This window comes from Amblyomma mixtum, chromosome 5 (genome assembly GCF_055824585.1).
Source record: "Amblyomma mixtum isolate Tamu chromosome 5, ASM5582458v1, whole genome shotgun sequence".
NCBI lineage: Eukaryota > Metazoa > Arthropoda > Arachnida > Ixodida > Ixodidae > Amblyomma > Amblyomma mixtum.
In genome coordinates, this window is record NC_143016.1 from 135414408 (window position 1) to 135432567 (window position 18160).

The window sequence follows — 18160 nt, forward strand, 5'->3', positions numbered from 1 at the left end:
TAATTTTTTATGATCAGCTGATAAGAAATTTTATAGCAGAGAACTCATTAAATTCATGCCATTAGTTTTTGAAATGTCAAGGAATTCAATAAGGGTTACATTATCATCCTACCTATTATAAAACCTGAGTTACAAGGCTTTTAATTTGCTATTTCAGAAATGGGAATAACTATTCTTCCTATTTCTGAATTGGCAACTTCAAAGCCCTATAACTCAAGTTCTATGATAGGCAAGATGATTATTTTAACCTTATTACTTTCCCTGATGCCAAGAAAAACCAATCACATGCATCAAAAGTATCATACAGCAATATTTCTTCAATGCTCTTGACAAGTATTTAAATAATATACTTCAGAGTGCACAAAAACCTTTTTTACAAGAAATGAAATGGTACATTTGGAATTGCCACACAAAAGTGTGTTTGCTGAAAATTTCTTAAGTGCGACTTCATTAACAAAAATTCCACAAGCAGTTTCATGATCACATGCACAGGGAGGCAGTGATAAAAAGAAAGTCACTCCGAAAACTGCACATACTTCGCTGCTGTTGCAAAGACATCAGCATGCATTTGTACACGCAGCCTTTTTGGGCATTGCCTGACATACGAAGCAATCAGCATGCCAAAATGCTCAGCCTCATCTGTTTCCTTTGAAATTATTTTTGACAGTGCGTTAATTTCATCGTCGTACACCTTTTTTCGTTTCCTTTTTGCAATGTCACTAGGACCAGCAGCACATTCCAGGCCTAACGGCTGTGGAGCAGCATCGCTGTCTCCAGGAACAATGTCTGTGCATGCTGATTCCTCTTCATACATGCTTGAAAAAATCTGCTGTGCTGTTTCTGCACCACCACTGGCACAATCATCAGCCGGTAGCGGCTCCAGGTTACCTGAAGTCCTGAAGACATACAAGGAAGCAAAGCTGCTCAACACTAAAGTAAACTATGTGCATGCCTGCCGTTTCCTGATAGCATGATTTTGTGATGACCAACCTGACAGCTTCTCTGTTATGGTAGACTGATGACTGTCCCAAATCTATAGCTATCGCTTTATCAGGCAGTATATATGCCAGCATTTAACGACTGAAGGGCAAAAGGAACAAGCATGAAAATGCACATAAAGGCTGTGACTAATAAAAACTGCTCACAGATTAATGATGACAAAATGTCTACTTTGAAAAGTAGAGCTCAGCATACTTACGGACGGCCAGTGACTGTGTCCCTCAGGAACAGCAGTCGGTCATAAAAAAACCATTTCGTAGCAGCGTCGTCGCCATCAAAATAGTCATCCTCGTCTGCTGCTGCAGCACCACTCTTGGGTGTGGGGTTTCCGGCCTTGTACAGCTGCCGGAATGTATCCCGCAGGTTCTTCCAGCGGGCCTTCACGTCAGCAACTGTGAAGTGTAAATTATACTTAAAACCACGCAAGTATGCTCAAACAGACAATGCTTCATGCATTAAAAAGATGATTACAGTACAAAAGCCAGAATATATGACTCTCCGCAACTGCATATGCACCGGTCGCCGTTTCGGTGCCGTAACACTCTTGTCCCGCGTCCACGCGCTGTTTTCCGTGTGTCTACCTAGTCTAGCTCCAGGATGCAATCAAGTTCAATGCCGTGACCGCGGGCGATAAAAGCACGCTACTCGCTGAATCGTTCCCAAGTGCTCGCATACATTCACATTTCACGAATTGCCACTACACGAAGACTCCATATTTTCACAATCCGCTGAGCATCATAAAGAAAAACATGCTGACAACATTCCAGTTGTGAACGTCAATAAATGTAGACATGTAGTCATGCAAGGTCAACACACGTCAGCGCACGAAGTTTATGGAAGGTTTGTGACTCACCGGTGGACCCGAGGACCACTCCAATGCGGCGCCAGGTGACATTCCTGCGCTGCTAGGATTTGTAGTGCGTACAGGACATGTCCCATAGCACCCTTTCTTATTCAAATTCATTAATGAGCCTTTCATTAAATTCTTGTTGCTGTTGCAAACCTGCCATGGTTAGGCGTTCGTCGGCTGCTGCTCTGTTGAAAAAAAGAAAACCGACAACTTTCGCGCGCAAAACGGATTGGAAGTTGCGTACCCGCAAGACCTAAAGTCATTGGAGTCTCGCACGCCACTTCCGGGTGATGGGCGAAATTTTCTGCAAACCCAGAAACTAGGCAACGCGATGAGCGACAGTGGTTCGGTGGCCGTCAGCTCATACGCCGCGCGATACTAGCGCTTTATTCTAATCACATTCTAATAATCACCCACAGGGTTGGAAAAACCGGGAGACTGAAGACATGGGGCAAGTGCATAAACACACATAAAAGAAAAACACAAATTAACAACGTGACGAGTATCTAAAACAAGTCTAAAAAGATGCTGAAGAATGCCCACAAACAACACGGCTAAAAAGATGACAATGAAAGAGGAAAACCTTAAAAACATTAAAACCAACAACGTGGTGAAAGCCGTGCACAATCAACAAACCACCGAAAACCGTGACATGGGGAAAGGCTAAAATGTTTAAAAGTATAAAAAGCCCGAAGTGCCATGGACGCACCTTAACATGACAAAGAGCTAAAAAGGTTAAAAAAGTACAAGAACAGGAAAGCCTGTGGGAGCAAAACAAAAAAAAGCAGGAAAAACAAAACGAAGATGCTTAGGTATGTGGCCACTATCGGAACACTGTTATGGAAAAAAAAAAGGCAATGGAGTCCGAGGACCAGAAGGCTGAAGGCATATATGGGATAAGAAATGTAACGACAAAGAATATCTCTAGAAGTGGCAGGCAAGAACCAAACGAAGCGCAGAATCGAATAAGGCAGATAAGAAGCAACGCTCTTTTTCTGAGAGGGCAACTGACGGTGTGCTAACACACACGTCTTTTTGCCTGTTAATAGCAGCAGCTTCTATTATCTCTCGGGTCAGTCGGTTTTTATGCTTTGCTGGGACTTCTGTTTCGCCAAATGTCGGAGACAATATATATATATATATATATATATATATAGAAACAAGCACAGCAATGTATTCTTTTCATGTAAAAGTACAGATGTAAAAAAGCAAGTGCACAGTCATCTAACACAACCAAGTGAATCAGAATCTGAATATGCCAATTTTCACTGAGACTTCATCAGCATGAAAGCGTCTCTTGCTGCCAAAGATATGTCAAAACCATAAAAGGCACAGCTATCGCATTTAACTCGGGACAAAAAAATGTTGAGGGAGTGAGTTTTCCTCAGTGCCTCCTTAAGAGGCAAATACAGCCAAAAACACAGGTGGAGGTGCAGTATTGAGCAGAGGCCAAATCACACTGCAGACACCGGAAACGGGTACAAGCAAATGATGTGCATACTTAACTGGTTTGGTTTATGGTTTATGGGGTTTAACGTCCCAAAGCGACTGAGGCTATGAGACGCCGTAGTGAAGGGCTCCGGAAATTTCGACCACCTGGGGTTCTTTAACGTGCACTGACATCGCACAGTACACGGGCCTCTAGAATTTCTCCTCCAAAGAAATTCCAGCCGCCGCGGCCGGGATCGAACCCGCGTCTTTCGGGTCAGCAGCCGAGCACCATAACCGCTGGGCCACCGCGGCGGCTCATACTTAACTTTGTCGTACTTGCATGCAAGTGACCTGTAATGCTTAAGGGGAGACACGGCTCTTTGCGGCTAAAAATTGGTCAAAAAATCGCATTTTGAGGTCATTTCGCAGCTATCTCCAAATTTTTGTTGAAAAATACCGCCTAATTCATGTGTTATAGCGTTCCAAAGACGTGAAACCGTGCGTGCGGCCCTTTCTGTTGGTGTGTTTGTAATCTGCCGATTCAAGCTGTTTTGCACCTTTTGTTCTACACACAATTAAAGTGTTGGTGTGGGTCCCCCCTCCCCATCTCCCGGAGGTCCCCAACGGGCGCCTTTGACGGCACGCATCAGTGTTGTTCCTGTTACTGTATGGTAGCCTTAAACTCTGTTTATTTTTTCATTGCAGTCTCAGAAGAACAAACGAAGCGCCTTATTGCGAAGCGCTTTGAATTGGAGGGCGTATTCACAGGGAAGAGGAACTCCTTTAAACAAGCCTGGCTGTAAGTGGTGTGACAATAACGACCCTGTGCACGTAGCATGACTGCACACCTGTTAGGAGGCAAAAATCCTTTGCGCCCAAGATTTAATCTGATGTATGCATGTTCATTCTTTGTACAATGCACCTTTGTCTCCAGCATTTTCTGTTGTTCAGGTAGTCATTGTTGCCCTTTCGTTTACTGCAAAACCCCTGCCAGCGTGCGCCAATGCTGCGGTTCGCAGCGTGTAGTAAATAAATACACTCCTTCCTGCAACAGCACAGCGCATAAAATCTACTGCTCACTTGCGATAGCTTATACATATGAGCTTACTTTCTGAGGATTACGTGGCCACATATAGGTGCTCGGCTGAGGTATATCTCGTTCCTTTATTTATTCAACAAAGACACAGGAGCACAAAAATACGAGCATGGTCATGGCGAAGGAACAGGATAGCGCTCGTCCTGCCCCCTCACTTCATCTGTCTTTGTCCTTTTGTGCTCCTTTGTCTTGCCTGAATATGCACCAACACACCCTGCAACAAGAATTTCTCATTATTCATTCCTTGAGGCAGCAAAGCCTGAGTCTCAAGTGGTGTCGAAATTGCCCCGTTTTGTGTATTATAACCTACCTGTGAACTTTTACTGCATCTCGGTCGAATCACTGAGGAGCTGGAGCTGAGGGGAGCCACACCGGAGCAGTGCCGAAAGAAGTGGCTCAATTTGCTGAGCAAATGCAAGGCAAGTTGGACCAAAGTCTGCTCTATCACGTGATATATGTAATGCAAACTGTGCATGTACCTTTCTCTTGGCATGCATAATCCAGACGTTAAGCACTATTCAGTTTAATGTCCAAGGCTTTTTGCTCCCAGGAGCTCAAGAATCCCCCGACTGGGGCGGGCAGTGAGGATGGCAACTTGACTGGCTGTACTTCAAGCTGCTTAATGACAGCATGAGTGGCTGGCCGATCATACGTCCACCACGCCTCACTTCATATCAGCCTGAGGCGCTGGCAGTGTGGCTGAACGGCCGGCTTCAGGAGAGGTTTGTACCTAACAGCGGTATTTGCATGGTCAAGCTGTCCTCCTTTCTTTTCTCCATAGCACTGCATTCTTACTTAGCCTGCCTCTTCAAACCATGAGAATTTCTACACACCGCATCGAAAACTGCAGTCTGATTGCCTCTTCTGAACTTTTTGAGAGTTTGGGGCTTACTAACTGTTCCTTTGTTATACCAAGGATCCTCAGCCACCCCCACGTGAGGAGCAGCCCAAAAAAAAGGTGCCGACAATCTGCTGACGTAGCAGAACGTCTGCTCAACAACATCAAACTGCACGCAGAAATGATGTCTAAAATCCTTGACTTTCTCATGTCAAAGCACTGTTAAAATTCTTACTGAATGCAATACTCTGTCACATGGAGAACCTTCATGCTCATTGAGTCGGTGGTGATCTAAATTTTTGAGGGCCATCCAGATCTGCCACCACTGCCATACAGAGAATTCCAATGATCATTGAGTAGCAAGCTCGGGATCTGACAGGTGGTACCAGAGGTAGCAGTGAGTAAAAATATGAAGTGAAGCAGTAATAACATGAGATGAACATTAGAGTAAATGCTATTTTTAATTGGTAGTTTGCTCAGTTTAAAAAGATGCTTCACAGTTCGGCATAACCGACAGACAGTGGTGGTGGACTGACGATGCGCAAAGATCACTAGTCAGTGATCTTTCAAACTGGCTGTGTGGCAGCAGTGCATCTGGACAGCCATTGAAAATTTCGATGATCTTTGACTCAGTTGGCACTGAGATTGCTTCATGTGGCAGGTCATTACTTTGGTTTGATTTATTTTCATATCAATCTAGCCCTTAAAACACCTCTAATGCACTGCACCACAAATTATCGAAGGCTTGATACAGGGACAGTACACAGTGCTAACTTTCAACTGAATTTTATTAATCAATCACGGAGGCATACACATACTAGTGAGCACACAAAACAAAAATAAGAAACTGAAAGCATCTGCATCCTAATGACATGACCTCTGAAAGTTTGACACATTGGCCTAACTTTACTTGAGGTGGGCCACAAATGCATAATGTGCACTAAGAAAAGGTGAAGCATAACAAAAGAAATGCAGCAGCACTTAAATCATGGCCATAAGGTAAACAATAGAAATGACTAAGAAGTAAATACACATGCACATTGCACCAGAAAAAGCAGTATCATAATTGATGCTGTTTGTTTAGAATTCCTGTCAGAATTTCATTCTCATGTTGTAGTGTGAGGCAGTAGGTTTACCTTTTTTTAAATGCTGCAAGGGGCTTGAAGTACAAAGTTGAGCTGCATTTAAGAATTTTTGAATCCTGAAGTTAATGGGTGTCTGTGCGTGGTTTTTTTAAAACTTTTTTATTTCAGATTTGTGATACAGTGCATGGTTTAGTTAGTCTTATTTAGTTATATTAGTTAGTCTTAGTTATATTGATTTTAATGGCGCAATACAGTGCATGGTTTTAGGATATATGTACAGCAGGAGGCCCTAAAATCGAAACTGCAAATAGGGCCTCCTATGGCAACATGAACGGTGTATAAATATACCAGCGCATGCAAAGCAGTCCAAGATGAAAAAAGGAAACAAATAACAAAAGACAAACAAAATGTAAAGCAGATGAATGTGACGCAGCATTTATAAAGCCAAAAATGTGTTAAATACCTAAGGATAAAAACATGTGGTGTTTTAACATTTTTTTGACCTTACGTGAGCAAATGTGAGAATTCTAAAGTTTTTGTGGTGTCCTGTTGTTATTTATTGCTTTATATCTTGTAAACGTTCCTGAGACCATAGTGCAGTAGCTGAGTGCAATAGTTAAGCCGAGAAACCAAACCACATGATTCCTACTCGTAGTGTGGCAAGGAGAACAATGTGTCGTTACAGAATTTTGCTTTTAATACATCAGCAGTGTCCTGTTTTACAGTATACACTCAATATTTTAGTCAGTATAGGTATTGTTCATTCATACCTTCTAAATTGCATATTGAATGTCGCCAGTCACTATACTGTAGAAAAAAATTCTGCAATGAAGTGTGCATAGCTGTTTTCAATAATATATCCTATGTTGTTGCTGTGTTGTTAATGTCTCAATATTATATTCATGGACAACTACCACTTTGTTCCTATATGAATTACTGCCTGGGGCTATGTGGGGAAGGAATGACATAAGTGTTTAATTTTTTTTGCTGTTTTGAAATGTGCAATAATTTTATTTCTGAATATTGAAAAAAGGTTGTATGCAGTGTGAATCACCATCAGCCTGACTGCACCCACTGCAGGGCAAAGGCCTCTCCCATGTCTCTCCAATTAACCCTGTCGTTTGCCAGCTACGGCGACCTATCTCCACATACTTCTTAATCTTACCCTGCTACGCTTGTCTTCTCTTGGAATCCACTCCATTACCCTTAAGGACCAGCGGTTATCATGCCTTCGCATTACATGCCCTGCCCAAGCCCATTTGTTCCTCTTGATTTCAACTAGGATGTCATTTGCCCAAGTTTGTTCCCTCACCCACTCCGCCCGCTTCCGATCTCTTAACATTACACCTATCATTTTTCTTTGCATAGCTCGCTGCGTTGTCCTCAAGCTGAACCCTCTTTGTTAGCCTCCACGTTTCTGCCCCATAGGTGAGTACCGGTAGGATACAGCTGTTGTATACTTTTCTCCTGAGGGATATTCGTAAACTGCCATTCATGATCTCAGAGAACCTGCCAAATGTGCTTCAACCCATTTTAATTCTTCTATTTATTTCCCTCTCATGATCCGGATCAGTGGTCACTACCTGCCCCAAGTAGACATGTTCCCTTGCCACTCCCAGCACCTGGCTACCAATTGCGAACTGCTGTTGCCTTGCTAGACTGTTAACCATTGCCACGGTTTTCTGCATGTTAATTTTTAGACTTACCAATCTGCCGTAATTGAACAAACCAATTAGTGTGAATAATCTGATTTAAATCACAACGTGATAATCGTGATCACCGGCTGCTGTAGGACTGGAAAGCCTGGCAGCTAGGGCATTTCTAAATTGCGAGGCATCCTGTTCATGGCAGGTTTGCTCTGTGTCATCGTCTGAAAGCTCCTCTGGAGCTTCATCGTGCATTCTCATGCACACATTGTGCATTGCAGCGTAAGCAGCCACAATGCCTGGCGCTTTTTGCACCGAGACTTCAAGAGCCTTAGTAAATACACATCTCCAGCAGCCCTTCATTAAACCAAAAGCTCGCTTAACAATACTGCACGCTTTCGCATGAGCCTTGTTAAATCGGATCTCAACAAGGCTGCGTGCGTCCTTGTAGGGTGTGGTGATGGCGACTGGTGAAGTTAAATTTGGATACCCGAAGTCCCCTCGGAGGGCGTATCCCACAGGTAGGTAAAGGTTGTCAATGTATAGCGGGCTGTTTTTGAGTACTCAGTGCTGGACGCTGTCAAGGTACCCAGTGAAAATATCCAAGAATATGGCACGATGGTCGCACACTGCTTGCAGTTGAATTGAATAAAACTCTTTCCGGCAGAAATAATCTTGGTGCATACACTCAGGCGCTTCAATTCTCACGTGACAGCCATCAATTACTCCCCCAAAGCCATCAAAGCGGTCATTCCCAGAAAGGGCCTTGAATCCTGCTTCAATTTGTGGGAGTTCATTTCGTTTAGGAAAATACACCATTCTGTCCAGCTTCTTTATAATGAGGTCAAGTGCAGAGGTGACCATTCGGAAAGTGGTGGTCCTTGGGACATTAAAACAAGCCCCCACCACACGATAAGAGGTTCCGCACGCGAGCCAGAACAGGAAGACCAGGAAGTGCACCTCTCTGCTCCATCCGTGGGTCCTTGTAGGTTGGTCGGCCCACAGCAGATTCACCATTTCTCGGAACGACTCTCGAGTGATTCTGAAGTGATGCTTGAAGTCAAGCTCCTGATTGTGGAGGTACTCAAGGAGTATTGACCTCTGCATTAGGCAGCAGTAGGGACCTTTGACCTGTAAAATAAAGAAAGCCGTCATAATGCTGAATTACAAAGAGGACTGTCACAATAACATTGTTAAGCAAAGTTGCATACCAATTGCATTTGACTTAATTCAGTGAGGTGTGTAGTTCCTGATGATCATTCTCGCCAGTACACTGGACAAACCTTCATATTTTGAGCCTTTTTTTAGACAATGCATGAGTTTTATTCAAGCCGTCCTCTGCATAATTATGAAGTAACGAATTGTACGGCAGGAAAAACTGGTACTAGTCTCTCGACCTCAACTAGCACTACGCAAGCAGACGAAAATACTGCGACAGCGAAAAAAGCAGCAGCCGCGAAATGGCATCCCACAAAGCACGGAATCGGAAACCATGACGAAATAAACTTGCTTCTCAGTGTTTTGAGGGGCAAGATGAGCAAAGAGCATGTATCGTTTGTAAGAGGTTGACTGCAATCACAGCGCCGTTGTGAGGTAGAATCGTTAGTTATATTGATTTTTATGGCGCAAAAGCAACTGAGGCTATGCTGCGCCAAACACAAGGTTAGAGTTTTTGTTAATGGTGAAGCTTTTTAAAAGTACTTAGAGTTTGTTTAAAACGTTGGCTTCCTTGAGAAACCTAAAAATACATGAAATGTCAACCAGTGCTCGATCACCTAAGAGTAGCATGGGGTGTAATGGGATGCTTTCCCTGTAAAATGTTGTGAAATATTTCTTTCTTAGTTCTTCTAATTTTATGCATGAAATTAAAATGTGGTTCACTGTGAGTTCAGCACCACACATTTCACAGAGAGGTTTGTTTTGTTTGGCTAGCAGAAAGTTGTGCGTGAGGTGGGTGTGTCCAATGCGGAGCCGACATAAAATAACTTCGGTAAAACGTTCTTGATGCCTACATGATTGCCATTCCCCTAAAATTGGTTTCACAGAATGTAATTTGTTGTTTACGTGATCTTTCCATGCGGCCTGCCACTTATTTCTGAGTTTACTGTTGATAAACTTTAAGCAATCCCTGTGCAGTATGCTCACTTGTTTTACTTGGCCATTCCGGGCTTGTGCAGCGCACACATCTGCTTTTTCATTACCTACGATTCCAACATGGCTAGGAACCCAGCAGAATTTAATGTTATGGTTTTGTTTTGTGATTTTAACGATGTTATGTATGATGTTACCTATTATGGGTTCAGCAGCATTTCTGGAGTGCAGTGCTTTGAGCATACTCAGGGAATCGGTGTAAATGATGCTATTTTTGATATTCTCTCTTACTATTTTTTCCACAGCTACGAAGATGGCATAACACTCAGCAGTAAAAACCGATGCGCATTCTGGTAGTCGCATTATGTGTTTGTTTTTTCCTTGGATTACTGCACTTCCAACGTGACTTTCTGTTTTTGAGCCATCAGTAAAAAATTCAATGTAAGTGTCATACTTTTCTTGTAGTGCAAAGAATTCCTGTAATATGTACTCATTTGGCGTTTGCTTTTTATCTAAATGTGTCATTGTGAGGTCACATACTGAAGGCAGGCTGTACCATGGTGGTAAATATTCATTCCTTTGTGCAATATTCGGTAGGGCATCTAGTACTGTTAGCTCTTCACATTTATCTTCAAAGCGCAGCAGTAATGGTCTGATAGAATGTGGTTTGTTGATGAATAATCTTTTAGATGGGCACTTGGTGACAACTGGATGGCAGAGATGTTTCGGAAGAGAACGGATTTTTAAGACATATGAGCATGTAAGGGCGATTCTTCGATCCTCGAGAGCGGCTTCATTAGTTTCAACGTAAAGGCTAACTACTGGTGATGTTCTGTATGCTCCAGATGATAGGCGCAGACCAAGATTATGAATGGGGTCTAATCTTTTTAAGTAGGATGCTCTTGCCGAACCATATACTATGCACCCGTAGTCCAGCTTGGAGCGCACCAGAGAGCGATATATTTGTAAAAGGCTTGCTCTATCGGACCCCCACCGCTTCCGTGAGAGAACTTTTAAGATATTGAGGGCTTGAGAAGCTTTCTTTTTAAGGTTGTTAATATGTGGTAGAAATGCGAGTTTCTTGTCGAAAGTTACGCCTAAAAATTTGTGTTCTAGTTTAATTGGTAGCGCAGTGTGATTCAAGTATAGATTGGGATCGACCTGTAGGCCTCGTCGCAATGAAAAAAGAACAGCTACTGTTTTTTGAGGAGAAAATTTAAACCCATTTATGTCTGCCCAAGCACCTAGTTTATTTAGTGTGATTTGTATTTGTCTCTCACAGATTGATATGCTAGAGGACGTGCATGCTATTTGTAGGTCATCTACATAGACTGAATACATTATGGACTTGGGTATTACTTTAGCTAAGGAATTCATTTTTACTATGAAGAGTGTCGTGCTTAGAATGCACCCCTGGGGTACGCGTTCTCTTGGGTGAAAGTCATGGAGAGAGTTGCTCCTAGGCGGACTCGGAATGTGCGGTTAGCCAGGAAGTCGTTCAAGCAGTTCAACATCCTGCCGCGGATACCTAGCTCTGCTAGGTCACGGAGGATGCCGAACTTCCACGTAGTATCGTAGGCCTTCTCCAAGTCGAAGAAGACCCCTATACAGTGCTGCTTGTGGATGAACGCCTCCCGGATGGTGTTTTCTAGGCGGACAAAATGATCTGTGGTGGAGCATGTTTTCTTAAACCCACATTGGTGTTTATCTAGTAGTTGCCGAGATTCAAGTACGAAGGTTAGTCTAATGTTTATTACACTTTCGAAAGATTTAGCAATGCAGCTGGTGAGGGCTATTGGTCTATAACTGCTAGGACTTGTTGGTGGTTTTCCGGGTTTGAGAAAAGGTATTATGACTGCTTTTTTCCACTCGTTAGGTATATTTCCAGTTATCCAGATTTTATTAAAGAATTTTAACAGTGCCTCTACAGCAGCCTCGGAGAGATGTGCAAGCATAGCGTAATTGCACGTTGTCTGGTCCTGGTGCTGTCTTTTTTGTGTTTGTGTTTTGTTTTGTTTTATGGCGCATAAGCGACTAAGGCTATCATGCGCCAAGCTCAGGGTATAAAACTGTTTTATATAGGATGTTGTACAAAAGTCTAAATGAACGGCGGTGTAAAGGGCCTAAAAAGTTAATTCCTGCAACCTAGTAAAAATATGAGAAAATTGTAGAAGTGGCTGATGGTAAAAGCTTTAAATAGGGTCGGTAACCTCAGCAGCCATCCTTGGCTGGACAAGGATCTCGAGGTTCCCACCCGATGGAATAGGGACCTCAGCCATCTTCTCAGGAATGAGACAGTGGCTGAGGTGTTTCAAAAACAAGTAAGGCAAGATGAGGTATGTCAATAAATTGTAAAGCACGGGGTTAAATGCATGTTTCTAGAATTTATGTGTTAGAGTTGTTGTAACCTATAGTTTGTTTAGAATATTTGCTTCTTGTAAAAAGTTAAATGTGCAAGACAAGTCGACAAGTGCATTCTCTCCCAAAACCAGTGATGGATGAAAAGGGATTTGTTCATTGTAAAACCGTGTGAAATGTTTCTTCCTCAGTGTTTCGAGCTTTCGACATGAGTATAGCAAATGGTTCACGGTGAGGTCGTCTCCGCATGCATCACATATAGGTTTGTCTTGTTTTGTTAGTATGAAGTTGTGTGTGAGGTGTGTGTGTCCTATGCGAAGACGGCATAAAATGACTTCCTTAATGCGTTCCTGGTGAGTACATGTTTTCCATTCGCCCAACACAGGCTTAACCAAGTGGAGTTTATTATTTATTGTATTATTCCATGTTGCCTGCCATTTATCCCTTAGTTTAAAATGTACTAATTTCATGTAATCCTTAAACGGTAAATCTACTTTCTCGATTTGTTTGTTCCGGGCTTGAGCTGCGCATACGTCTGTTCTTTCATTTCCTTTTATACCGACGTGGCTAGGGACCCAACAGAATTTGACGTTTAGTCCGTGGGCAGTGGCTGTTATTATGTTATATATGATGTCGCCGAGTAGTGGCGTGACTGCATTTCTGATGTGAAGCGCTGTGAGTACACTGAGCGAATCTGTGAAAATAACGCTGTTGCTTATGTTCTCATTTACTATTTTCTCTACCGCAACCCAGATGGCATAACATTCAGCAGTGAAGATGGATGCATACTGCGGAAGTCTTATTATTTTTTCCCATCTTCCTTGTACTACGGCACTTCCAACACAATCGGCTGTTTTTGAACCGTCAGTATAAAAAGTTTCAAAGCCACTGTACCTTTCCTCGAGTGCGAGGAATTCTTGGATGATGTGTTGTGAGGGAGTTTGTGTTTTTCGGAACTGTGTAAGCGTGAGATCGCAGTCGGTGTGAAAATTATTCCATGGGGCAAGTGGGTCCCGTCTTTGAGCCATGTTAGGTAATGTGTCAGCTATGCCAAGATTCTGGCATATCTCTTCGAACCTTAGAATCAGAGGCCTGGTAGCTTGTGGTTTGTTCCTGAATATTATTCTAGAAGGGCACTTTGTTACGATGGAATAACAGATGTGTTTTGGCAAGGATCTCACTTTGAAAACATATGTACATGTAAGGGCGTTTCTTCTGACTTCTAGTGGGGGTTCATTTGTCTCGACGTAGAGACTGGTTATGGGCGATGTTCTGTAAGCGCCGCATGAAAGGCGAAGGCCTGAGTTATGCGTAGGGTCTAGTTTCTTCAGATAAGATGGCCGTGCTGATCCGTACACTACGCATCCGTAGTCTAAGATGGAACGTGTCAAGGAGCGATAGATGTGTAGGAGGCATGCTCTATCAGACCCCCAGTGTTTTCGAGACAGTACTTTCATTATGTTAAGTGATTTAGTGGCTTTCTTTTTTAGGTTATTTATGTGGGGTAGGAATGTAAGTTTTCTGTCAAATGTTACGCCCAAAAATTTATGCTCCTTTTTAATAGGCAGCACTGTTTCATTTAAGTGGAGTGTGGGGTCGGTCTGTAAGCCTCTCTTCAGTGAAAAAAGAACGGCGACTGTTTTTTGAGGGGAAAACTTGAAACCATTTTTTTCAGCCCAAATTGCCAGTTTGTTTAACGTCAGCTGTATTTGTCGTTCACATGTTGAGAGGTTCGTGGAGGTGTACGCTATTTGGAGATCATCAACGTATGTAGAATACATAATAGACTTTGGCATTATTTTCGCAAGAGAATTCATTTTCACAATAAAGAGAGTTGTACTCAGAATACACCCCTGGGGCACTCCATTTTCTTGACTAAAATTTTTCGAGAGTGTTGAGCCAAGGCGGACTTGGAATGAACGGTCAGAGAGGAAATCCTTTATGCAGTTTAGCATCCTGCCGCAGATGCCTAGATCTGCAAGGTCACGAAGAATACCGAACCTCCATGTGGTGTCGTAAGCTTTTTCCATGTCGAAAAAAACTGCCAGGCAGTGTTGTCCGTGAATAAACGCCTCTCGTACTGTATTTTCAAGGCGGACTAGATGATCGGCCGTTGAGCACGCTTTCCTAAAACCGCATTGATGTATATCAAGCAGTGTACGGGATTCAAGGACGAACATTAACCGGATATTAAGAACACTTTCAAAAGTTTTGGCAAGACAACTTGTGAGCGCTATGGGTCTATAACTACCGGGGGAACTTGGTGGCTTTCCGGGTTTAAGGAAAGGTACAATTACTGCTTTCTTCCATTCCTCAGGTAGCTTCCCGGAGACCCATATTTTATTAAAAAACTTTAAAAGTGCTTCTACGGCAGGTTCTGAAAGATGGGCTAACATCTCATAATGGACTTTATCAGGCCCGGGTGCTGTTTGCTTTCCGGTGCAGAGTACTCTATTGATTTCTTCAAACGTTATTAAACTGTTGTATGTCTCATTCAACCTGCTATTCGTGGGAAGTCTTTGTTTTTCAGCAGTGTTTTTGTATTTTAGAAATGGGTCGGTATAGTGGAGGGAACTAGAAACTTGAGAGAAGTGCTCTCCCAAAATGTCTGCCTGTTCTTTGATGTTTGTTTGTCTGTCGGGGTCTGTCAGAAAAGGGATTGTGAAAGCGGAGAAGCACCCATTTAATCTACGCACTTGTTCCCACATTTTTTTCGACGTAATTGAGCTCTTTATTGATGACACAAACTTTTGCCATGATTCTTTTTCAGCTATGCGGCGTATATACCGGGCATTAGCTTTCGCTTTTTTAAAATTTATAAAGTTTTCCTGCGTTGGGTATCGTCAGAAAATCCCCCAGGCTTTATTTTGTTCCTTTTTTGCTTCTCTACATGTTTGTGTGTACCAGGGTTTATGGCCTGGTCGTACCGTTCCCGAAGTCTGAGGAATGGCTAACTGTGCTGCAGCAATAATACATGAGGTAAATATTTCGTTGAGTTCATCTATACTAGAATACTCTGTGGATATTTTATCGAGGCTGGCCTCAGCTCGGAAAAGTTCCCAGTCGGCTAAATGGAGCTTCCAGCGGCGTGGTTTTGTCAGGGTTACTGATGGTGGTGATGACATGTTAATGATAACTGGTAGGTGGTCGCTTCCATACGGATTGTCTAAAACATCCCAGTTAAAATCATTAAAAATAGAAGGCGAACTAAAAGACAGGTCTAAACAGCTCATTTTTCTAGTGCTGGGACTGCAATACGTTTGTTTCCCTGTATTTAGTAAGCAGACATTGTTGCATAGAATAAAATCTTCTAAAATACGGCCTCTAGTATCTGTTTGTTCGCTGCCCCAATAAGAGGAATGCGCATTAAAATCACCGACTACCAGATACGGCTCTGGTAGCTGTTGTAAAAGTGTTTCTAAGTCATGCAGTGTTACTGATAGATGCGGCTGTAGATATACCGAGCATATGGTGATGGTTTTAAAATGGAGGACGGTGACTGCAACAGCTTCATACTTGGTTTTTATCTTGATTTCACGGGTTGCAACTCCACTCTGCACAATAATAGCAACACCTCCTGAGAGCCTATCAGCTTGCTCTCGGTCGCACCGAAAGACTTGATACTTCTTTAGGATATTCTGGTGTTTGGGACCTAAGTTTGTCTCCTGTAGGCATAAAGCCATAGGGGAAAATGTGTTTAGAAGTTCTTTTATATCAGAATAGTTATTTAATGCTCCACGACAGTTCCAATGTATAAGGAACGCCATGTTGGATGATTTTTGGGAGTGTCGTAAGGAAGTTACAGTAGAGGATTTGGGGGTGCCATTACTGGGCTCTTGTCTTTTCTTTTTCGCTCAAGCGAGCTGCGCCGCCGCTGAAGCGGGGGCGAGTTTGGCGTTGTGTCCATCGCCTCGCTAGAGGCTCTGGAGGTCCGCGGAGAACCCACGGGTGTGCGGTTTGTAGGCCTCTCCCGACTGGGGGAAGCCTTGCGGGCTGCCAACCCGGAGGCCGGCGGGCCCTTCTTCGAAAGTGGCAGAGCAGCTTTCACTGCATCTGCCCGGGGCGCGGATGGCCCTGCCCCAGGCTCACTGCGTGTGGCCTGGACAGGTGCCGAAGCCTGGTGTGATGCCCCGCCCCGTCGCACCACATCGGCGAAATTTGTTCTTGCTGTGAAGAGGAATGTGCCTTGTGTTTGACTGAATCGTTGACGTGCTTCTTTGAAAGTTATGTTTTCTTTTGTTTTGATGGTTATTATTTCCTTTTCTTTTTTCCAGGTCGGACACGACCTCGAGTACGCGGGGTGATCCCCTTCACAGTTAGGGCACTGCGGTGCTGCATTGCAATTTTCAGACTCATGATCGTGTGATGAACATTTAGCACAAGTTTGGCGGCCACGACAACTCTGGGATCCATGGCCAAATCTCTGGCACTTGAAACACCGGCGAGGATTTGGGATGTATGGTCTGACTGCTATTTTCATATAACCTACCTCTATGGTTTCGGGGAGTTGGCTGGACGCAAAAGAGAGAACTAAGTGCTTTGTTGGAATTTCTTTGTCATCTTTTCGGATTTTTATGCGCTGGACATTTGTGACATTCTGGTCTTTGAGACCTTCCAGCATTTCTTCTTCAGTCAGGGTGAGAAAGTCTTGTTCTGAGATGACACCTTTGACAGTGTTGAGGGATCTGTGGGCACTGACGGAAACAGGTATTTCTCCAAAGGTTGCTATGTTTGAGAGCTTGGAAAACTGTGTTTTGTCTTTGATTTGCAGTAGTAGGTCCCCACTGGCTAGCTTCGACACCTTGTAGCCAAGGCCCAGTGATTCTGTCAGAGACTTGGAAACTATGAAAGGAGAGATGATTCTTGCTTGCTTTTCTGTTACCTCACTATGTACAACATGGTATCTGGGGAAGACTTCTTTTTTTTGCAGGAACTGCGCAGTGACATCGGTCCGCCCTCGTTTCTGAGGGCGATCATTTGTTTGAGGAAAGGAATCCATAAAAGAAAATTGTTATTCAGCTGTGGTGGCAGCCACCCACCATCGAGCCCAACACGGGGACGGGACAGGAACTTGCACGCAAGTCCTGCCCACGCCAGCTGTACACCTCAACTATAACCTAATATGACTCAACTCAGGGTAGTTGGTCACACACGGTTAACCCTCGCCGCCAGGAAAAAGAGGAAAAAACGAAGAAAACAGGAGGAGACAGGAGAGTTGTAAGAAAGAGATAGGAAAGTGAAAGATAGAGGGGAGGAAAGGAAAAGGCGACTGCCGATTTCCCCCGGTCGGGTCAGGCCGGAGGTGCCGTCTACAGGAAGCTGGGGCCAAAGTGGTGTGTTGCCTCCGCCGAGGGGCCTTAAAGGTCCAAACGCTCGGCATCGGCTCAACCACCAGGATCCCCTTTTCCCCGGACACGGCGATGCCACGCACGGCTAAGCGCGGATGCTCGGGCCCGTGGTGACATATGCTCACCATCATCCCCCTGCGGGGATGTCCCTGCGGATGCTCGGGTTAACCCCGTGGTGTCGCCACTCACCAACGTCTGCATGCTGCAGACGCCTCCCTGCGGGGACGATCTGGTTTGGAAAGGGGGGGAGCCATAAAAATTGATTTTTTTCGGTCATGGTGCCAGCCACCCACCATGGAGTCCAACAAGGGGACGCGACAGGAACTTGAAAGAAAGTCCTGCCCACGCCAGCTGTACACCTTAACTATAACCTAATATGACTCAACTCAGGGTAGTTGGTCACACACGGTTAACCCTC

The 18160-nt window shown here is 43.8% G+C and overlaps 1 protein-coding gene and 1 pseudogene across 2 annotated transcripts; both read right to left on the minus strand.

Annotated features, from left to right (window-relative positions):
- Positions 1–765: 765 nt before the first annotated feature.
- On the minus strand, positions 766–3350 carry LOC149343850 (uncharacterized; annotated as a pseudogene). Its single transcript, XR_016283151.1, has 2 exons — positions 1853–3350; positions 766–1391 (listed from the first exon to the last, which is right to left on the minus strand). The product of XR_016283151.1 is annotated as an uncharacterized LOC149343850 (transcript).
- A 3089-nt stretch (positions 3351–6439) lies between these two features.
- Positions 6440–17778, minus strand: LOC149343851 (uncharacterized). Its single transcript, XM_089546073.1, has one exon. The coding sequence runs from the start codon at positions 17391–17393 to the stop codon at positions 16194–16196; it is 1200 nt and encodes a 399-aa protein (XP_089402199.1). The 5' UTR covers positions 17394–17778; the 3' UTR covers positions 6440–16193.
- Between the last annotated feature and the right edge of the window lie 382 nt (positions 17779–18160).

Excerpts from the sequence above, each read along its gene's own strand:
- LOC149343851 (XM_089546073.1), bottom strand. The coding sequence starts at position 17,393 with ATGGATTCCTTTCCTCAAACAAATGATCGCCCTCAGAAACGAGGGCGG.